Genomic DNA, 23,481 nt, shown 5'->3' on the forward strand with positions numbered 1-23,481 from the left:
TACTTCTGGTTAAAATAAAACCAGAAGTTTATACCAATCTGTGTGAACAGAAAAAAACAGTTTCATCACATTTCATCAAAATCACAGCGCAGCTTCATTCTGTCATGACCATGAACTGATTATTCTGCAGAAATTAGTTGTTAAAATTCAGTTTGAAGATTCACTGTGATGATTCTTGCATGAATAGATCCCGTCTGGAAAAAAAAAATCATTGTGCGTTTTATCAGTGATATTGCAATGTAAACAATTTTGATCTGAAGTAACTGATGTTTACAGATTTTTTTTCTATTGATAAAAATATTTTTAGATCAGAGACTTTAACTCATTGATTTTCATTTATTTCATAGATTTCATTCCAGTTTATGGACTTGAACTTCTACCAGACTATGGGATGTGGGCGAGTTGATCCACATTTTAAAAAGTTGTCTTTCTAGGGGATGTTGAGGCCAGAAGAAAAACATTATTCTTAAATGAATAATTTCATTAGTTCCCCACAAGGGGGCGCCCATTCCCATTTCTGTTCTCTTCAGAAAGCCAAATGAAGAAACTCGGGAAAGTAAACACCAGGAGTAATTATTCTGTTTAGTAAGACATGTTTTAATAACAAAATATGGATTGAACATCCTGATACAGTCTGTCAGCTTTCATTTTACATTTTTATGTACAAAACTCAATCTGCAGTGTTCGAGCCTCTAAATCAACTCAAGATTGTAAGTTTTTCACAAATATAAAACTTTTGGGCTTCCCCAACAGTTGGCCAAAATGGGATCATCCGACCGTTAAGGCTCAAAAAACCAAAACATTTTAAGTGTGAAATTAATTTAAAACAATGTTAAAAGGCCAACAAATTACTTTAAAATGCAGATGTAGTCAAAACATAAAAATGTTTTAAAAGAAAGAAAAAAAAAACGTTACAAAACAAACACCATCAGCACAAGGCGACTTCATGTCAACGTATTTTTTATTTGTTATTGCTTTTTCATTGTTAGTTGTTCTAGGATGTTTAGTAAAACATGTTATACAGACTGAAAATCTTGAATTTTGCAGTGGTTCTAAGCGTCATTCCCATCCATGTAGCTGTAAATTCACTGCCAATAAACCTACAAGTGTTGCTTGGCGCTCAGGTTCTTTAATTGTTCAATAAGGACACTTCATTTTTCTGTTTCACTGATGTAGTCAACAAAATGACTCAAAAATTAAACATATTAAGATAGTTTAGCATTTAAAAACATCCACAGGTTGTGATTATAGAGCTGGAACATGCAGCAGTGATCATCTTCCCTTTATGCATCTGGTCTCATATTTAATATTCTGGTTCTTTTAGAAAATGTACAATTAAAAGTGTTTTTAAATATATTTTACAGACAGAGAGGTTACTTTTCAAATTAGTTTGGTCTTTGGTTATATTCCCATTTTAAGGCAATATTTATCTCCACAAACATTCGTACTTCACGATTGCAATTAAATTTTTTCAACGTCTTGATTCTTGATTATTCTCATGAAAGTTAACTGGTAAACTCAGGGATCTTTTTATTTTAATTTAAAATTCAAATATTTTGTTTTCTTTCTGGTAGTTCCTGAAACTCTCCTTTATGCAGTAAATCATAAAAATAAAACAAAATTATCTAAAATTTCTGGTTTTAATTTAAAATAATTCAATTGTTTTTATTAATTTGATATAAAACAGCTGACAAAACATTTTAACTGCTTAAAAATAAAGTTTATTCTCCCATTATTTGTTTTTTGGCAAAAAATGACCGGGTTGACACCAAAAGGAGCTCCAAGCTGAACAGAATCAATTTTTAGGCGCATTATAAAAAAAACATTAAGCAGAATTTTATCAGTTTGTGTTTCTCACCAAGCAATCTCCTCGTCTGGTTTAAGATTTCTGATTTAATCTGGAATCTAGATCAGTGGTGGAAAGCTGCTTCTGATGAGCGTCTTCCCTTCAGAACGACATCCAGAAGGTGTCAGTTTTATTACACCTGGTACCAGAACTCTTCAGCGGTACGCAGGCAGGTCATTGATTTCTGGGATTTAAAGAACATCAGAAGCGTTTACGTCCAAGACAGGATGACCAGACAACAAACAAAAGCAACAATGATTTGGAATTGTTTTGGATTTTCTCTGATTCACAGTCAAAATTATACATATAAGCTCAATTATTCAGAGAGCCTTCTTATACTTGGATAAATGTTTTTGCAGCGATTCACCAGCTTCAATTAAAAATCGGTTTCCTACCACCAAGACAGGTCAGCTGAGTCCAAGTTTCAAACATCTGGCTCAAGGGTTTGCAACCTGTGGCTCCAGAGCCACATTTTGACCAACACGATTTTTAATAACTTTATCCAAAAATGCTAAAGAACTCAGCAATGTTTCAAAGGGGCAGTATTATGTGTCACAGTGCCATTTTATAGTGTAGTCAAGTAACTATGTTACCTTCAGATGATAAAAAATGCTCCAAATATCAATTATGACTTAAAATTTACATTGTAATTTAACGACTTCAAATTGGGCCTCTGTCACTTTAAAAACTCCTGCTCTTTCTGAAGCTCCGCCTTCAGGAAGTCATCCCAACATGGCTCCTCTGTTAACCCTTAACATCGTTTTACCAGCGTTACACTGAAAAGCTGCTCCTACAATGAGCTCAGCAGATGTCCCACCAGGTCTTTGCTAATTGCTGCTGGCTAGTCTGAAGGAGCTGTGCCCCAAAAGCGGGGCTAGGTCCACACAGGTGTTTTGGACAGGTGAATGGTTGCCATGGAGATTAAAGGTACGTGTTTGATGAGAAAATAACATTTCATGATGCACGGCTCAAAATAGTTAAATTTACATAACACTCTCCCTTTAAAACGTAAAGGTTATTAAAAAATGCTAGCTTTAGCCTTTTTTTCCAAAGAGTTTTCATGTAAGAAATGCATAATTATTTCACGAAGAGTAGATTAATAAATATGGAACATTTTTCTTTTCTTATCAAGCACTTAATTAAAGTAGTTTTTAAAAACAATTTTCTACAAAAATTTTTTATGTCCCATTCAAAAGAAATATTTAAAAACCTAAAAACAAAATCCTGAAGCAGATTTCACAAAAACAAGCCTTTCATCACAAACAACCATTCACTATTCCAGTCACGCAACAAAACAGACCCTCACCATGATGCTGCCATTACTGTGCTTCACAGTAATGGCAGCGTCATGGTGAGAATTAGTCACATTTGCTGCGTTTTGCACCAAACGGAGCAAAAGTTTGAATTTCCTCTATTGGAGATTTACATAAATGTTACTGGGAAACAATGAACAATATTTAAGCTTGTATGTAAAAATTTGACTTGGTGTGGATTAGAGAAAGTTCACAATTCAAATTTGTGCATCCTGTTTGTTATGAAGGCCGTCAGTCAATGTTTAATCCATACCGCTCAGTGGAAACGAAGCATTAATCATCTGGTGTTTAAGTTTTTGATTACCTGTTGCTCATTTAGTAAAGAAATATTAATAGATACATTTTAGTTAAGTCTGTATATTTATGTCTGTGTTAATTTCACTGCTGCTCAGTGAAAAATATTCCACACATTAATCAGCAGAAGAAAAAGGTAATCAGGAGCAAAAATATAGATTGTAAATTAAATGCATGATGATAAACTGCATCTTATTTTTCACATTAGCAAGAGTTTTCACATTCTTATGTTAAAATCTTGAATCATAAAGTCATGACCACATCTATTTGTGCATCCTGTTTGTTATGAAAGCCTGTTTATATTTATAAGGAAATATTTATTTCCTTCTGAAGGAAATAAATATTTCTTATTTCTTGTTATTATAACTTCACACCTCTTTTTTTCTCAATACACTGCAAAAACACAAAGTCTTACCAAGTCCTTCTGCTCTAGTTTCTGGTGCAAATATCTTGGTTCACTAGAAATAAGACAAAACACTTAACCTTTTAATTTTTCAGGAAGAAATACATAGAAGCTTGTTTTACTCGTTCCACTCGCAGATTATTATACTTAAAACATTTTTCCCATGTAATAAGTGAAATAATCTACCAGTGAAACTAGTACTTTTTTAAATAAAGTTAAGGAATTGACTTAATGCAAGCTTCCATATCTTGCTAAAAAGTTGCTTGGGAAAAGTTTTGTCGTCTTTCAGGTGAACTAACATATTTTCACTATAAATTGGACAAGAAATTTGTATTTTTGAGGTGTAAAATGCACCACTGTTGCTTCTTCATCACTGAGCTCAGTTTAAAAATGGACACAAATTCAGGCAAAAACAAATAAAATTTGCACCATGCATGTAGCAGGATGTTCTTGCAGAGACGGTTAGCTACCCGATGCAGAGATATGCCAGACTGGTAGTGGTGTTGTGGCTCCTGAGCGACGCTTCACAGCAGCAGGATTAGAGCAGGTTGCTGGTTCTGAATGCTGTTTGTGTTTCAATAAAGAACATTTCTGTGAAATATAAATATAATGCACTGCTTGGCTCTGCTCGGTTCAGTTTGTTTGCATAAGTCTGGGTGTGTGTGAGGGCATGCCAGTTTGTTGGGCACTTTCTTTAAAAGAAAAAAAAAAAAACAGGATGAAAACTCTGGAGCCCGGTTCAAAAATAGGAACCGAAGATGTTCAGAAGTAAAAATGTTGAGTCAGTTTTCCTGTCCGCTACTCACCACAGGTTCAGGATCAGTAGTGGACTATGTGAGAACGTGATCAGCTCTCCTTTATTTCCCAAACAAAACACTTCATCTGGCAGCTCCAGGCCGGTCCAGACCGCATGATTCCCAAAGCCGAGTTAGCGCGCCGTGTTTGAGCCGAGCAGGCCTCCAGCCGGGCCTCGGTCCCGCCAGCAGCTGGACCCGTTTATCGGGATTTATCGGGATTTATCAGGATGTGGGCGGTTTGTGGAGAATGCCCTGCAGGTCCTCTGGTAAGGCCAGGATGACGGCCTCGATGTGGGCTCTGAGTTTGGACAGAGTCCCCGGCCGGACCGGGAGCTGCTCCCGCTCCGCCTGGCTCTGCAGCACAAAACGTCAACACTTTGGATTTTTAGACTTTTAAAAAGGGCTTAGACACAAAACGATTTTTTTTCATACCATTTACAAATTTAATCAGTTTTTGTTTCAAATTATACAAAATATTTTTTTCTCTGATGAGTGTTAGAGGGAGGCTATGGGAATTTGTGCTTAATTGCTAGAATTCAGTCATAATATTTTCAGTATAACCACAATTTTACCTACAATAAGCAATAAATAAATTAGACTCAAGATAAATTAAAATGAGCTCAATATCTATAAAAAAATTCCTGTTACTTATAATAATTTGATGCTGACGAGTTGAAAGATTATTTCTACTAAGTATTATCTGTAAAACTTTTACCAAAGCGTAACATCAGAAGATTCCTCTCAACATTTCTCATATAAATTTTAAAATTTTCCCTTAAAAATGAATCACTGATGTCACTTTGTTCTCATGTTATTTAAACTTTGTTGTAAAACTTTATTCTGGTAAAAAATCTAAGAGCTCCAGAAGCGAATGCTAAGAAAAGAAAAAACTCCCACTACAGCTTTAGATGCCATTTAAAGCCCTCCACACCGAAGCAATGCAATGATGGCTTGTTGGTGTCATTTCCACCTGAATGTAATTCATATAACTGGAGTTTGTGCTCACCAGTTTGTCTTTGAGCTTCAGAACCAGATCAACTGCCTCCACCTCTGAGTGCTTCTGGATTCGCTGCTGCAGGTCCTGCAGACAGAAACAAAAGTTACTTATTCCTAAACCTAAAACTAGTCAGACTCCCAACAGGGTTAAAGGAATATTTTAATTTGACCAATAAACTTATTTTAATGTTAATGCAGTATCTGTTAGCAATAGAACATTTTAACCACTTAATACCTGAATATATAATTATTCAAAACATTACCGGAGTTTTTTTCTGTCAATCAGATGATAAATTAATTAGAAGTTATTAGTGTGAAAACCTGATACTGATTGATGCTGATTAGATCCACCAGGCACTTAAGGAACGAAACAAACTTTTCAGTTTTATTGAAATAAAAAAACTTAACATTGAAAGATACCTTATTAATTATTTGTTTCATTGTTTATATATTAGTTTTATAATCCAAAGTAATCTTTTGATTCAAAGTTGCATCACATGCAGAGAATTTACCATTTCTACTAAAACACTTAAATAATGGAAGTTGCTTCCTAATAGTACTGTTACTCACTTCCTCATGTGGTGAAAAATCTTCATACCCAAAATTAAAAATACATTTAGAAATTTGGTCACATCACTATTTTAATATAGGATAGAAGAAGTTAACGTATTTGGATATTGCAGAATTTAGACTGGGGCTGAGATTATGTTCTAATTTATCAGTAAATTCAAAGCGGTGTGCCTGTCCACATTTAGTTCATAATCCTATTTTAGGATATGAACTATTTTTATACACAATCCCATCAAAAAACACCAAGTTACACTATGAACTTATGAACTTCAATTCCACAAATGCAGAAGTGGTAAAAAAGACAAAATGGGATGTAAAAACAGATCCTAGCGGTAAAAATGCCCAACTGGATCCAAACAAGCTGAATGTCAGCAACTCGCTGCTGAATTTGGTAACTCCAAGTCAAGTTTGACAGCGCCCCCGGTGGCTGGATGAATGAACGGGTCACATGTTGTTGAAGTTGGTTTCATTTCCCCAGTTACTTTTCTGGTTTTCCTGGTGTTGTGACCAAACTTTGCGGTTCTGGGGTTTCACACCAGTCATTTATCTGGTCGTCTCGCTCACCTCCTCACACAGAGCCTCGAGGTGCAGAGCCTCCAGTTTTTGAGTCATTTCTCTTTTCCTGCTCCGGAACCAGCCGTCAAAGTTGGGAGACTTTAGAAAATGCCTAAAAATAAAAATCACAGGAGTTCACGCCGACTCAGAGGCTTACATCACTTTGTTCCTGTATGCATTTACATTTACAGAGCTATGGCTTTATTATACACAGCTGGCACCTGTAGAGTCCTATCCAGTCTCCTTTGAGCCTGGAGGTGAGCTGCGGTCCTGCTTTCTCCAGAGTCTTCATGAAGTCAGCCTGGACAAAAGGCCGGAGCTGAGGCGGACTCTTCCAGGGACTGATGGACTTCTGCAGAGGCATGAGGCTGGCCACGTATCGCTCCTGCAACGACCCGACTCGGCGTTTAACCCCGGCTGTGTGTTTTCATGGTGGATAAAACTGACGACGTTTACCAGAGGAATGATGAAGCTCTGAGTCAGCTCTAAAAAGCACCGGCGAAGAATGGCATTTTGAGCCGCCGACGGCCTCTTCTGTTGGACGCCCTGAAAAACAGAAGCAGACGGTTCAGAGCCAGTGATGCTTCGGGCCGCAACGACACGAGTTCACAGAACATTTTCACTTTCAGGACATGAAAATGAGCAAGTTAGATTTAAAGTTAGATTTTCCTCCTTCCGCTGAGAAAGAAAATGATCCATAAAATGATCTGACTTTTAAAATGCATTCCTTGGTTTTTACACAATTTAAAAAAGTTTAAAGTTATTTGATCAAGCAGTAATTGTCAATTTAACATTAAAATATTAGAACAGTTTGCAGTTTTCTGACCTGCCGATACCGATTTTATTTTTTATAAGCACGGTTTGTGCATTTTTTCCACAGAAACATTCAAACATTTTCAACTACTAAACTTACATTTTTGGTAAATTCAAAATTAACAGAAATAAAAGCTTTAAAATGTCAATATGTGTGGAATTAATAGATTTATTTCTATAAATTTATTAAATATGATTGTTTTGATCCCAAACATCATGAGACCAATTAGCAGAGGTGGGTAAACTATCCAAAAATTTACTGACGTAAGAGAAGTATTGTAACATATTTTTACTTCAGTAAAAGTAAAACATAGCCGTCCAAGAAATCACTCTGAAGAATAAAAAATATTGTAACTTGTAGTTGGTAAAAGGTCTGTTCAAGTGCCGAGTAACTGATTAAAAATTATTTAATATTTAAAAATTACAGATGAAGCAAAATATAAAGTAAATTTTAAATTTTGGCATTTCAAGGACCAACATGATAATTCATATAAGTAACAAAAAATAAAAAGAAAATGTTTCCAATTCAGTTTCTTTCAATTTAAAGAAAACTTGTGAAACTTTAACTTTGTGTGTCTGTCTGCTGGATTTCTGGTTAAAACATTTTTGTTTTTCATTCAGTGGGTAAAAAATTCAGAACTTTTACTCAAGAGTAGAAATACTTTATAATTAAATTACTCAAGTAAAAGTAAAAAATACACTCCTTATTTTTCAAAAAAGTTACTAAAGTAAATGTAACTAGTTACTGTCTTCCTCTGCCAATTAGAGAGAGCGATTAACCCAGCAGTCACGTTTTTGCTGCAAGGCAATAACCCTCGTGTTGCTTCCTGCTCTTTTACCCCTCAGCCTGCAATCGGTAGCTGCAGCAGTTATAAAAGAAGAAATTATCCCACATAAATCTTCATGTCTTTGCTTCCATCGGATAGAAGAGAGGCGATGTGTTCAAACAGGCTTCAGGAGATAAGAGATCTGATCTGCAGAAGTTTTACGACTCCTTCAGCCCAGGTTGCTGTAAAAACATGCAGCAACTCGCGCCGGGTTGTTACCTTCTGGAGCTGCTTGATGATTTCTTCATCTTTGTTGAGATATGGCTTGTAGGCAGTGTACACACCTGTGAAGAAAACACACAGAGATCAGTTTACAGAGGCAGGAGTGAGATCAGCTGGCGGCTCCAACAATGAAGAGTCTTTACCAGGTTTGGAGTCCAGAGTTTTCAAGTTTTTCAGTTTCTTCACCTTCATCTGCTTGGCCACTTCTCCTAAGAGAAACAAACATGTAAGACATTCATAAATAATGAATTTATTACTCATTATAACAATCAGGTGACATGCAGCTCACCTGCTTGCTTCATGTCTCCGATGCGGATGATGTGCGGCCAGTGCTGCAGAGTCTTTGCAAAGAAGGGATTGGTCACTCCCAGAATGACGGACGGCCTGCAGATCCACAAATACACAATTAATTCATGTTTATTAATTTTACTTGTATATATTTAACAAAGTTAAATCTTTGTTAAAATGCAAACCAGGTTCAGAAAACTAAAAATGGTTGCCTGTACTTTCTGTTACTCTGAATGTTTTGTCTCTTACTAAATTTTATTGTCGTTTTTGACATTTGCTGCTTCTCCAAAAGTGGTTTTACTGAAAACTATTTTCTAATCAAAACACATCTGAGTCCAGTTCTAAAATAGTGCTAAAACGTGTGAAGGTCAGTGAGACTTCAGGTCCAAACTGCTGACGATCCAACTGGGTTTTCCTGATGTGACAAACAATCTGTAGAGTGAATACATAATTATTCTGTGTTTCAGCTGTGAACTAGATCTAGAAACCTGTCCATTGTCAGTTTTGTGTGGGGAAACATGTTTTATGTTAAAAATGCAGACTTTTTTCCCTCCGCTTCTTATTGAATTAGATAATTAATTGGCTCTTATAGCTAATCAATTATTTATGTAAACTTTAGCAGCATTATTTAATAGTCTTATGAATATTTCAGATGTTTCTGTGCATTAGTTGTGTACAAGATATTGGCCATTAAGCTAACGGCAGCAGCCAGAAACGTGTGTATTGTCATTTCAGTGTGTAAAAATATGTCAAAATTTGTTTTAGTTCATGAGTGCGATTAATAGATTTATTGGTTACTGTGACAGGCCTAGTCATGAGAGAAGTGACTGAAAATGATTCATTCTCCTGTATTTTCAGAGTTTTAACAGTTCGGCTCATTTTGACTCACGGAGCCTGCGTCCGGGTCGTGTACTCCTTAAACTCGCTGTCATGGATGGTGAAGTACGGCCTGAAGTCGCTGCAGTAGCGCAGCGGAGAGACACAGCTGCAGAGAAACGGAGAGACAGGAGGACGGGTTCATCTCAGTCAATCTGTTCGTCACACCAACCAGTTCTGCAGGAAACCAAAACTCCTCTGCATGTAGGAGACATTTGTGCTGCAGCACGTCGGCTCCAGGCGAGCCAGAAACGTCTCGACTCACCTGACCAGCGCCAGCACGGTTTCTGACGACTCGGCGGGCGACGGAGCCATGACGACCAGCGCCTCCCCGAGCAACACCAACTCCCAAAGCATCTGGATGTGGAAGAAGACCGGGTAGAAGCACCTGGATGGAGAAAACGTTTCATCAGACATTTGGTACAGAACAGGGCTGAAAGTGTGGCATCGACAGGATGATTATAGTTCACAAATTTACCTCTTCCTGAAGGAAGAAGAGTCTGACAATTACAGAAAATGCTTTTTAATCTGATTAGTTTGTTTAGTTCAAGGCTGTCGCAGTAACCAATACGCCAACCAGAGCGATAAATTAAACAACCAGGAATCAGATATATTGTACAAATTTAGCTTTTTTATTTTGCTTTCACTGAGGGACAAATTAGCTAAATAACTGTGAATATTGTTTCTGAGCTGAATGCAGATTTATTTGCATAAAGAAACCAGAAAATCATCTGACCTTTTCTTGTTGCGTAATCAAAAGAACACTTTCCATGCAAAAGTTAAAGTTTCAGAAAACATTTAAATTAAAAAGAAACTTTCTAACACAGTTTGAGGTTTTTTCAGGTGAAAGGTTTATAGACGCTGCAGTTCCACCCATTGAGCAGCAGATGGAGACACACAGAGGCAGAACCAGTCTCACCTGAACAGAACCAGTCTCACCTGGACAGAACCAGTCTCACCTGGACAGAACCAGTCTCACCTGAACAGAACCAGTCTCACCTGAACAAGTCGACTTCATGGATTGTCGGGAGAATGATTGAAACCAAACTGTCACCCTGAAAGCAGAAATCCCTTTTCAGCTCAATGTGTGAAACAAAATGAGTAAAATCTGACGCTGAGACGTGAATCCACTCTGGGACCTTTACCTGGGCTGACTGGACCAACTGGGAGGTTCCTGGTTTATCGTAACAGGTTGGGATTCGAACCTGCAGCACGTAGAAAAGTAAATATAAAAACTGAGGTCCGACCCATTTTCTGCAAAAAATAAAACACTGATGGATGGAACCAAATTACAACAAATCCACAAATAAAAGTAATTTCAAACATTTTTATTGGCTAAGTTAAATAAATGTACTACTGTTAAAGGATTCCTGTGTTTAACAGGGACATGGAGCCAATTTATAGCACAATCAAGGAACTGTATTTTCTTCTGTTGATGTTGTACATATCAAATATTACTTAAAAGAATTTTTACTTTAATATTTAACACCTTAAAATTGGGCGCTGTCTCTTTAAAAGCTCCTCCTCTTTCTGAAACTGTGCTTCCAGGAAGTCATTACAACATGGCTCCTCTGTTAACCAGCATTGCACTGAAAACTTAGCTCCTATAATGAGCTCAAGAGATGTTTGCTAATTGCTGCTGGCTAGTCTTAAGGACCCAAGGTTGCCATGAAGATTAAAATATTTCTCAAACATCCATGAAAGAATCGAGGCAAACCTTAAGGTATGTTTTTGATGGGGGAATAACATTATAACATGATGAAAACCTCAAAAAGGTCTATTTTATGTTATGCTGTCCAGGCTACACCTTTTACAATCCTGGTTCGGTCTAAATCAAAACAAAAGCTTCCTTCTTCCCATCAGGCTTGTGTGGAGCTACCTTGATGACGACGCCCATGATCGGCAGAGTCAGGACTCGTCCGGGATGCGGCGTCGGCCAGCGGTCGATATCGTTACAAGCTAACAAATACAGAAAAAATAAAAGATTTGACAAAACGAAGGGATCCGAATCTTCTCTGTTCTGCCACAGTTCGCAGAAGCAGACGGTAAAATCTAAGTGTTTTCAGCAGTCAGTGTGTTGCAAACATTTCTGCTTTAGTTTATGAGTCAGAAAATACATCCTGATTGCAAATTTACAATAACTGTAACAAAGTACAACTAATTTTGCAAATGTCAAAATAGCGGAGGTCGGCCAGAAGCAGCTATTTTAATAAAACAGTTTTGCTGAAATGAAAAAAAAGATTTAATGTTTTTCCAGTGACTGGGTAAATGTCCCATTTTCAGAAAAAAAAGATATTTTGTCCTGAAAATGGTAAAATCCTAATATGATCATCATCGAGCTCGAGATACTTTTCTGGGAAGAATGGCAACAATTTAAGTCTTTAAACGTGGAAAGCTGAGAGACCTCAAACAAATAAATGCATAGTCCTGTCACAATAAGCAATAAATCAATTAATCATATGATAAATTAAATCAAACTCAAAAATGTTCATTTGCATGATTCATCGTTTTTCTGTTTTCTCTCTCCTACCAAAAACTGGATGATAAAAGTCTTCAGTCTGGTGCTTTGGTCTCAACTTTTTCATACTTTGACTGTTTAATACCAAGAGTTGACAGAGATGAAGATAGAGACACGTTGAGACTGACCGGCCTCCAGGCACGGCTCCTGCTTCTCAAAGTACTCCGGAGCCATGATCTTCAGCAGCGAGTGGAAGAAGGTCACATACGGCAGCTTACTGATCAGAACCAGAGACTGAAATAAACACAAATCATTCAACAACGACAGACAAACGTCAGGAGTTATTCTGCAAGGTTGGTTTTACAACCACTGATAAACGATAAGGAACATCACGCTGTTCTGGGAAATGATGACTAACTCAGTTCTGAGCTAAAATATGCCACAAAATAATTTATGTTTCCAATAATTTGTTTCATGTAATCAGAAAGAGAGGAAACAACGAACCAAGACAGCCTTCCTAGTTGTTAAATCATTACAAAATAACCAAATACACATGGAAAAACTAGGATGCAGGTTTCATTATTAATGTGGCTGAACCAACTTTAATGCATGATTTCATTCTGTACTTCCATTTCAGGCTCATCTCTAAGTCACTGCAACAACACAAAACAAAAAAGCACTTCCTGCTCACCTGAAATTATCCAAAGAATTTAAATGTGGGAATTCCCCAACTGCTAAATCTACAGCATCTCATTTGAGCTGAATTACACAACTGGAAAATTAAAATAACTGCACCTGTTCAGTGCAACTGAAGTGACATGTTGCTTGATGATTATTAAAAACATGTGATTACAGGGAATTTATTGACACAAGTTGTCTGAGACGAATGAATTCAGAGTTACTGCTGAGGTTTTGAGTCAGAGCAGAGCTGCAGATCACCACTGACCTTCTGGAAGTATCCTCTCTTCAGGGATTTGTCTCGAACCTGACGAAAATACACATAGCCGTAGTAATGGCCTTGTTCCCGCTGCAACACAGAGACAAAGGTATACACAACTGCATGACAACAAAATAAACAGAAACAGAAGATAGCTGGAGAGAGATGGACAGAGAGAGATAGATATAGGAAAATATCTGGGGAGGTTGTTACAGAGAGAAGAAGAGAGAAGAAGACAGCTACAGAAAGAGATGGCTAAAGAGAAAGAGAGACAGGAGAGAGATGGCTGATGAATTATAGCTAAATCCCCTAAATTAAGGTCCCTAGAAGCCCAAAAAGTATGAATTAAAAAAAGAGCAACAGTCTACATAAAATTTGCATTGCATTGCAGGGTTTCCCCCAGTGTATTGTAAGCTTGGTGGCCCGCAGGCAAGGCGCTGCTTGTTTTTGTTTTCTGAATGATAGTAACAATAAAAATTTGTTAGGTTTTTAGATAAATACAAACATAAATATTAAAGATTAGGAGACTTTAAGGGCTGAGAGATCTTTGTTTCGGGATGCGTGTTTCTTTGTCTCTGGAGGAGCAGGATGCCTGCAGTCACATCTGCCCTGACAGGAGGACAAATGGACAACAGATGCCAGCCAGGGAGAAGCAGTGACACCTAGCAGGAGCAAAACATCAGACACTAAGAGTCCCGAGTGTTTTATGACCCAGAAGGACGAGAGCTGAAGTTTTACAGTGCAGAGAAACAACAAACAACTGCGTTTTTATAACCTCAGGAGATGCAAAGACAGAACCTTGAGAAGCTACTCTTGAGGACAACAGCTGCATAAATACAAGATGGCACCATTGTTTGAGTAGAGACTTGTAACTGACTGAAATGCTGTATATTCTGTTTGCCACTCCTTCTATGCAAATGATTTGTAACTAAGCTACGCCTCAATATAATAAAATATGCAGTTGCAGAGAAGCACGTTGGAACTGGTCCGGAGAAAGAGACAACGACGTGTCTCTGGGCAGAGTTCTCCGTTTAATTGGAAGATTGCATGAGAAAATTTAACTGTCTCCCTGTGTCCTTATTAATGTCCAGCGACAATGTGAACAAACGGAGCTCAAACTCAAAGATTAAACTCAGAGCATCAGATTGTTGCTGTGGTAACAAAATGATCTAACTATGAATATTGTTATTTAAACTTTTACAAAGTAAACTTGCCAGCTCCTTAAAATCTAAATTTAAATGTTAAACTATTAAAAAAAATTTAATTTATGTATTCAATCAAATTTAGCAGCATTGATAATCTTAAACAAATGTTACATTTATATATCTGTGTTAAAACATTAGCATTTATGGGCCTTATGGAGCCGCTGGATTAAACAGAAATGCAAATAATTTATGTTCATTTTAATTGTATTTTTTGATTTGTTGTTTGCAGGACTAGTTGTGGGTTTAAACAGTGTTTCTATAGCAATGTTTTCCCTAAAATATAATTACCCAGTAATATTTTTACACTTCCTGTCAGTGTAACATCTTTTAACACAAAACCACGGTGGACCGCCTCGGCTCCCCGACCACCGCTTTGCAGTACTATAGGAAATAGAAAGCAGCTCATTTCTTTAGCTCAGGTGTTGGACAACCCGAAATCCCCTGAACCTCTGACATTAGCCCCTCACTGCAGCCGCCTCCCACTGCAGCCGCCTCCCACTGCAGCCGCCTCCCACTGCAGCCTACTCCCACTGCAGCCGCCTCCCACTGCAGCCGCCTCCCTGCCCCGTCCAGGTGGAATGGAAGGGATTAGCTGCTATTAATACTAATGTGGCCAAATGTATTCCTTAAGGCTCCAAACCTTCAGGCAGGGCGGCGCGTCTCGATCCGTGTTTTCCAGGAAACACCCAAGGGACGACTTCCTGTTGGATCCCTGCCGAAAGCGGAAGCAGAACTGCGTGTCGCCAAGGCAACCTAGAAACACAACAGGAATCGCCGTTTCAAATATTGCATTAGGTTAAAAAAAGCAAGAGAAAGGGATACCAGTCGGATGCAAGAGTTTTGTCCACTGACATTTCTCCTGAAAGCCATTAATCACAATACGGGCATCAGACATGTTTGTCCTTGAAGTTCAGAAGATCAAATTTAGAAATACGGTGATGTAAAGAAGGTTTCCTGTGTTCCCACAGCACACCTCACCGCTGTCTTACAGTCACAGTTCAGGTCATGACCAAACCTCACTGGTTCTCTACTCACTTCCTCTCTGGTCAGTCTATCTAGCAGAGATTTTCACACCAAGGACAGTTTAAATTTTTACTGAAGCTGTAATTGCTCCACACAGATGAAATGTCAAATGTCGGTTTGGTTCCTTTTTGCTAGCTACAGGCCCACATTCAGTAATAAAGATTCTGTTTAGGTTTTATGTAGTAGTTTATTTTTCTGAGAAATTGATTCTTTGGATTTTCAACAGCTGTAAGCCAGAATCAACATAACAGAAAAACTTAAAGGACCAGGATGTGTTTTCTAGGCAAACAGTGCCACTTTATAGCATAAGAAAGTAACCATGTTACCTTCAGTTGTTATAAAAATGCTACATATATCAAATTTGACTTTTAAAAAATCTATTTCCTAATTTAATGCCTTTGAAATTGGGGCTGTCTCTTTAAAAACTCCTGCTCTTTCTGAAACTTCGCCTTCAGGATGTCAACCCAATCTGGCTCCTCCATTAACCCTTTAACGATGTTCTTACCTCTATCTCTCTGAGAGTCGTTCCTATAATGAGCTCAACAGATAAGCAGTTCCACCAGGGGTTTGCTAATTGCTGCTGGCTAGTCTGAAGGAGCCAAGTGGGGGAGTTGCCTGAGGGCTGCTCTGTGAGATCTGAAGCTTGGAAACTGCACCTCTAAGGAGGAGCTACGCGTTGAAGGCGGGGCTAGAGCCATGCAGGTATCTAGCACAGCTGAACGGTTGCCATGGAGATTAAGACATCTCTCAAATATTCATGACGAATCAAAGCAACACTCCAGGTGTGTTTTTGATGAGGGAATAACAGTACAACATGATGTGAAGCTAAAACAAACCTCTATTTTACAAACCACTGCTGCTTTAAAATGGATCTGTTTGTGCAAAACCAGCTTCACCTTTAATATAAATTATCTGTATAAATTATGATTTTTATGGCTTTTTGATACGTAAAACTTGATGGGACATTAACTGAAATCATTAAATCTCACAGAATCACTTTCCTACTTTTACTTCAGTCACATTAATTTATAAATAATCTTGTTCTGGAGCCTAGAATGTCTTCATTTGCAGTATATGCATGATTAATTTAATTTGACATCTCCTCAAAGAAGATTTTGAAACACTAACAGCTCCAAAATGCAAATTCCTATTGTTCCAATTGTGAAGATATTTGAGTGATAATTTTACAAAGCCACTCTTTTGTTTTATAAAAACAAGAGAAAACTTTTCCTTTTTTGCCTTCAGTCACCTTTGCATATCAAACCTGAAGTTATTCAAGCCAGAAATATGAATTTGTTTAGATGCATTTGTGATTTCTTGAGCGTCTTCCTGGTGCTCCAGGTTCTTGACACAAACAGGAAGAGGAAAAGGGAAATCAGGAAGTGCACAGTCATTAAACGGCATTTAACCTCAACCTGATCTTCGCACCCTCCCAGGCACCTCCTGGCGGACGGAGCGGGAGTCAGAAGGTAAAATTAAAGTCTGAATCAAAGTTTTAAGATATTGATGCCCCAACGGACAAATAGTCAGTTCTTAGAAGACTCCATGATGTCATGCTGCGTTCAAGAACATTCATCCTGAAGGAATTCAAACGGCTCTTCAGTTTGAATTCTTGTGCTCCGCTGTCTTTTCTCGCTATTAAACATTTAAAGATTTAAATTAAATTTCTGTAATTCTAATAAAAGTTTAATTTAAAGAAATAAATCTTTGAAGAAATTGATTTCTCCAACTGATTAAGTCAACTTTTGGCAATTTACGTCACTCCATATTCCTCCTGATGGCGCGTATCTGAGCTGCAAAATGGCGGCAGCAAAAGCAGAGAGAAAACAGTCAGACGGCTGTTCAACAACAATTTTTAAAAAAAGTATTCATTACCCAGTCGATGTACAAATAATCATAATACTTTGACTTTTCAAAATTCTGCACCTAAAAATTAATCTAAGTATGAAATACTATAAAACTAGTACTATAACAAATAAAAACTAAACCAAAACTAAGCAATATTTAACCAATAAACAAAGCAAAAAACTTTTCAATAAGCGTTTCTCTGATTGGTTGGATCAAATCACTGTAGAGACAATCCCATGATCTCCATTATAATCATTGTGAAACATCAATTGGCTGAACCTGTTGAATTAGGTCAGTTACTTTAAACGGAGGTGAACAATTATGCACTTATTTTATGTTAATAATTTGGATTTAATGATTATTTTGTAGAAATCGTCTTTTACTTTGACATTAAAGAATTTGTCAAAAAAGTGACATTTTGGTGATCAGGATTGATTTGTAAAAGCAATAAAAAAAGGTGGCATTGTTCATGCTGGAAGTGAAAGATCAGCCTGGTTAGCTGATTAGACAGTGTTGGTTGGTTGAGGAGACAAAACAACAAGTTTACCAGAAGTCGTTAGCCTTCGTCCATCAAAATTCAATCCGAGAACCACAGCTCGTCAGAAAAGATCTGTATTGTGTCAGACAATCAATTAAAACATCTTTGTTTTTCATGCGTCTCAGATCAAACCTTCCTTTTCCCGATTTAAACATCCTCAGATTAAAACTCATCAGTTTTATTTTCAGTCCAATGAGCTGAGAAGCAAAATAAACACTCCAACCACGTTTCAGAATCCGTTTCCCTTTTCAGAAAGCCAACTAAACGCCAACAGATGACAAGATTTGAATGTGAATTATGTGAAACATGGAAAAACCAAGATGCAGGTCCTGAGTTTAAAGTCTCTGTGCTTCTAGAGCACGCCTGCCATGTCTGAAAGCATTTTGTCCTCATCCCGTCACTGAACTGAAGGCTGAGAGCTCCTCGTCTTCAACACCTGCTGACTCACAGAGAACAGAAACACACCTGAGGGCAAACTCTCACTCTGCATTCACACCGCTGCAGCTTTACTTTGTCTGTGAGCGATTTCAGGAACTGATCCACTTGGGTCTCCGTTTACTCTGAACTAGGTGAAGCATTTTTAAAAGGTCACTGACTCTGTGGGGCTGACTGATAAACACTGACATTTGGTAACACTCTGTTTGTTCTCCAGCAAACCACTGAGGCCTCCACAGAACTGCTGCATAAGCTGACAGTCAGTTACACACAGGAAGACTGTTTACTAGCTACTGAGTTCTGCACTTCCATTAAAAATGTGCACAAAACTAATAAATAAAATAAAAAAATTCATATGCATTTTAACTCAATTTAAAAAAATCACACATGAACAAGTTTTTAATTACTTCATGTGAAATACATCCTCCAACTACTTCCTGTCTTCTTCTTTGTCGTATTTTCCACCAGCAGTAACATCCGATTGTTGATCATGTGACTCATGTGAAAGTGTTCCCACTGCAGTTTTGTGAAATAAACCAATTATGAAACCGTTTTACAAAGGGGGGGAACTCATCCTACCAGAGAAATGTTTTATCGAAAAACGAGTTTGTTAAAAATTGGTGTTCAAACTTTATTTGAACACCAATCATTAAATCTACTACTTGAAATATTTCCCTCTTTAAGGAAAATTTGTCATTTTCAAAACCTCCAGGATGTAACATCACAAATCAGCAGGCACTGACCAGCTGGCTTTACCAAGTGATAATGGCTGCTGGAAATGACAAGTGATTGCTGTCAACTTACCATTCAGAAACCACCTGCTGCATTCTTGTTCATTGTGCAGGATGCTCTACTTCTGCTTTTCAAAGATGTACAGTTGTATAATAGTGCATCTATTTTATCTATTTAATTTGCTTTTCTTTAGTTACATTTAAATTACTAACAAAAAAATACATCACATTATGTCAGAAAGACTTTGTGCAAAAAATGTAATGAACATATTTAGTATTCCCCATAGACCTATCCTCACATGTTGAACAATATTCACAATTTTTGGATGTGCTTGTAGATGGAGGGTCGTGCTCAAAGTGGTGTGAATAAAGTATGATTTCAGTCAATTTTCTCCCCTGGAACCTTATGGGTCAGATAATGTCAGGCTGGCTGTTCATGTTCATAAATTACATTTTAATAATGGTGGACATACATATTTCTAGTTAGAATCTAACTTCTGTTAAATAAAGGCCCTTAGGATGAATTAGTTTCATGGTGACATTTCATCTTCTATAAAGCTTTGATTGTTCTGGTGCAGAGAAAAGAAGGAAGCTGCTGAAACAGGAACTCACCTGAGTTGGAGTCTGGGAAGGAAAGGTAGCAGATGCTTGTTTTCTGAAAGAAAACATGTTAATCTCATTAACTCCCTGCTGACAACAGCATCAACACCAAACATGAAATTCTTCTTCTTTCCTCTGCATCTTTCTCGTCCCACTCCTGTGTCTCCAACAGCTTTGTACAGAAATGGCCTTTCTTCTTTGCTTTGAGTTTGTTTCGAAATGTTTAAGTGTCAGATTCTGAGTTGGATTTATGCCTTTGACTAGGTCATTCTAACACATGAATATGCTTTCTGGATGTAAATATTTTCGAAAAAAATATTTACATCTTCTCTGTTGTCATTTATTCCGTAACCACAAATACTTTTCCAAAAAAAAACATACCGATTTAACAGAACTTCAGCTATACAAATATGTTGTGTTTTTGTTACTAAACACACAGCAACTGTATTTAATCACATTTTCAGTTTATTGATATTTATTGATGCTGCTCTAATGAAAAATCTCCATAATATTGACTGTTTCTGTTTTTTTATTTTTGACCACAATAAAGATCAACAATATGAAAAATGTCTCCGTCTGTGCTATTGATAAGCCGTGTGATTTGGATACAGCCACGTCCAATGAAGTTTGACTCACCTCTTTCTCTGACAGTTTGGAATGATGAGGATAAATTACCTGGAAGGAAAATAAACAATAAAACAGGAGTTCATCAGTTTTCACCTTTTAACTAAACATAATTTAAAGCAGAATCTTGTCTCAGGATGTATTACTTGTGAAATATATGCAATTTAATAAACTTTGAATCTAGTCTGGAGTGGAGAAACAACAACAAAGTAAAAAACAACACCTCTACCTTTTCTCCTCACTGTCTGAATTCAATTCAGACCAAACTTCTCTTGTTTCTGGTCAGTTTGAATTAACAGAACAATTTTTATCTGGACTCATGTTTTGGACCAGTTTAATTTCATGAAAGCTGACATTTCAACAGAAACTTAAACAAAAACCATTTCAAGTATTTTTACTAACAATGTTCTGTTAGTTTAGTATATTTTTGGAGAAACTCGTTGCTGGGAAAACCTTGTAGCTAAATCTGAATGAATAAGAAATTTGTTTGGGTATTCCTTTCCAGGACGTAGCCTGAGCCTCCAGCAGCTGCTAACTACAACAGCCGAGTTGTTTTTACCTCCACCGCCTGGCCCAGCTCCAGGTCGAAGCCGACCACACAGATGCAGTGCAGCCAGGAGGAAAAGCGGTCCCACGGCAGGAGGAAAGCCTCCTCCGGCTCCTCGTCGCCCCCCGTCCCCGGCGGAAGGGTTATCTCTTCGGCCGGGGAGATGCTGCTAGCGTCCTGGTCGTCCAGGTCCTCCGGCTCTTCAAGCTGCTCCCCGACCTCCTCCGGCCCCTGCAGAGCCATGACCACGACTCGACACAGACGTCCAGGTGCTCCAAGGACTGTTAACAATCTGATAAATTAAGTTTTTCAACCCAGAGTCTTGTTGGAGGACAGCAGAAAGCCGCAAAACAGAACAAAACAGAAACAAGCGCCTTAGCTAGCATGTAGCATACGCAGCTGGGCCAATACGTCACAACGTCCTTTCGTTGTATCTCATGACGTCATGACGCATAATCAGCACGGTTATGTATTTATTCCAAGTCTTGTTTTGATTTTAAAAATACAGATAATATCAATATAGTTGAGTAGTGCATCTATTTCAGAAACTTTTTCACTAAGTGAAACACGTCATATAGATTAAATGCACACAGATGGATGTTTGAAAGCCTTTATTGCTGTTAATAATGATTTTCCGTTTACAATGGAAACATTACACCAGACCATTACAAAACAGTTAATTAAAAAGTGTTTTATGAAAATTATTTTTATTATCAGATTAAATAGTTATTTTCAAAAGCTTCTTTTATTATATCAAACGAACATCTCGTCTTATATTCTAAATTATTGAATATGACTGAATATAGACATTTAAGATTTGATTGGAAACGGTCTATGCTTTTCATCTGGTGTCACTATATCATACATTGATTAACATGTATTTGAGACCAGAGAAATGCTGTCTTGTTTTGTTGGTATTAGAACAAGAGGAAAATATATTGATTGATTGATGGACTCCAGCTGATATTGTAAATAGCTGCAATTTATTTTGCTGCCTCACTACTTCAGATGATATAATAATGCAACCTTACAAAAAAAAGCTAATTTCATTAATTCATGAATGTATGGAGGAATGTATGGCACCTGAAAACAGAATTCTGAATTTCATCTCAAAATTTTGTGTAAAAAGTCAGAAATTTGTGATGATAGTTTGAATCCTTGACAAAAACCTTTACTTTGTTCGGTAGTATGTACATTGCTCTGTTCCAGATCAAGGACGTAAAGTAAGCCCCATAATTGAATGAATCACTTGTTCGGTCTGAGTGTCAGTCTGAGTCAGGACCAGAGGAGTAAATCAGCTTTATCCAAATCCTTTAATACATCCTCCACTGAGCAACAGATGGATGAAACAACCTGAAGGGAGATGCTGATTCCCATTGAATGAATCAAATTTATACTGAGCAAATAACAACAGTCTACGTGATTTATTTCTGTCACCAACACAGAATCAGTATAAAAGGATCATCAACATGTATCATTATACATATGACCTAATACGTCTAAAAAAACATTTGTATTTGAAAATTATGTTAAAAAATATTTCATAAACATTTATTGTGCCATAATTCAAAGCACATTTAACCCGCTCAGGCTCAAATTACTTGAAAAGACAGGTTAAGTTGTTGCAAATCTGCAACACCTGCCTGGAGAGGATTAAAATAATTTTGTAAAGTTAACACATTATATTTTAAGCACAAATCTAAAAAAAACAAACACATTTTTAGAAATCCTTAAGATCGATGTGGACCAGATCTTGTTTTTAAATCCTTTCACATCGTCTTCATTAGTGGAGAATTTAGTTGCACATTTAAATGATTACATATTTATTTTTCTTGGCACAGTAAGAACCATAAAATAGGCACTAATGTTATTTTTAAAACAACGTAGAGATCAGAAATGTTGTGTTCAGCAAAAACTATAAATTACTTTTTGTCACACACATCTTACTTTTTAACCCATATTATGTCTTAACCTACATTCTCAGAAAAAAACATGAATAATAAAATATTAAAAAACTTTAACGTGCATAATTTTTCAGTTTACGTATACTGTATCTGCCTATATTTTTCTAATTTCTTTTACTCTTTCCTCATGTTGATTTCAAAGGGGAAACCCAAATCTCTTGAGCATATAGAAGTCTTTTTCTATTTTTTTCTTCAATTTATCCTTAAATATATATTTATTAATGTAAAATATACACTGTGGTTTTTGTAAGTTACACAGATGACCGATAAGAAGATAAAACACAGTGAGATGTTGGCAAATCTCAGATAATAGCCAGACTGTTGGCACAGTGACAGCTGGTCCCTCTGGTTGCTCTGCAGGAGGGCTGGAAAGAGCTGCAAGGACCAGAACCAGGTCCGTTTCAAGACAAACGAAAATCAGGACGCACTAATAGTAGTAGGGGAAAATGTGGAATTGTGGGAGACAAATAATGCATAATGAGCAACAAAAAACTGGATCAGATGTAGTTTACAGCTCCCAGAGTTGAGAAATGATTGGGCAGCAGCACCATGACAAACAGAAAAATGCACATAAAATGTAACTTTCTATTCAATAAAATAAAAGTGTTATTTAAAAATGTATATTCATTTTTAAATGGATCAATGATGATAAGAAGCAACCAGTTGTCATAATATAATATAATATAATATAATATAATATAATATAATATAATATAATGTAATAATACTTGATTTTTGAGCCTTTATGCCAATAGAAAAACTCCAAAGTGT

General features: G+C 37.1%; 1 protein-coding gene across 2 annotated transcripts; it reads right to left on the reverse strand.

The window, feature by feature from the left end:
• Positions 1-163: 163 nt before the first annotated feature.
• dennd6aa (DENN/MADD domain containing 6Aa) lies at positions 164-21,139 on the reverse strand. 2 transcript variants are annotated; one of them, XR_008607275.1, is made up of 20 exons: positions 20,759-21,139; positions 20,212-20,250; positions 19,588-19,630; positions 15,041-15,153; positions 13,205-13,285; positions 12,447-12,552; positions 11,680-11,759; positions 10,946-11,005; positions 10,800-10,855; positions 10,066-10,188; positions 9,814-9,909; positions 8,926-9,020; positions 8,780-8,845; positions 8,634-8,698; positions 7,231-7,320; positions 6,996-7,159; positions 6,784-6,886; positions 5,660-5,734; positions 4,663-5,007; positions 164-4,548 (listed from the first exon to the last, which is right to left on the reverse strand). XR_008607275.1 is itself a non-coding variant. In XM_055050138.1 (19 exons), the coding sequence occupies exons 1-19, from the start codon at positions 20,987-20,989 to the stop codon at positions 4,876-4,878; spliced, it is 1,818 nt and encodes a 605-aa protein (XP_054906113.1). In that variant the 5' UTR covers positions 20,990-21,139; the 3' UTR covers positions 164-4,875. The 2 variants fall into 2 exon arrangements, 1 of the variants encoding a protein (XP_054906113.1); XM_055050138.1 differs by having other exon boundaries at positions 164-5,007.
• Positions 21,140-23,481: the final 2,342 nt, after the last annotated feature.

Source organism: Poeciliopsis prolifica, unplaced genomic scaffold (assembly GCF_027474105.1).
Source record: "Poeciliopsis prolifica strain line A6 unplaced genomic scaffold, Auburn_PproV2 SCAFFOLD030, whole genome shotgun sequence".
NCBI lineage: Eukaryota > Metazoa > Chordata > Actinopteri > Cyprinodontiformes > Poeciliidae > Poeciliopsis > Poeciliopsis prolifica.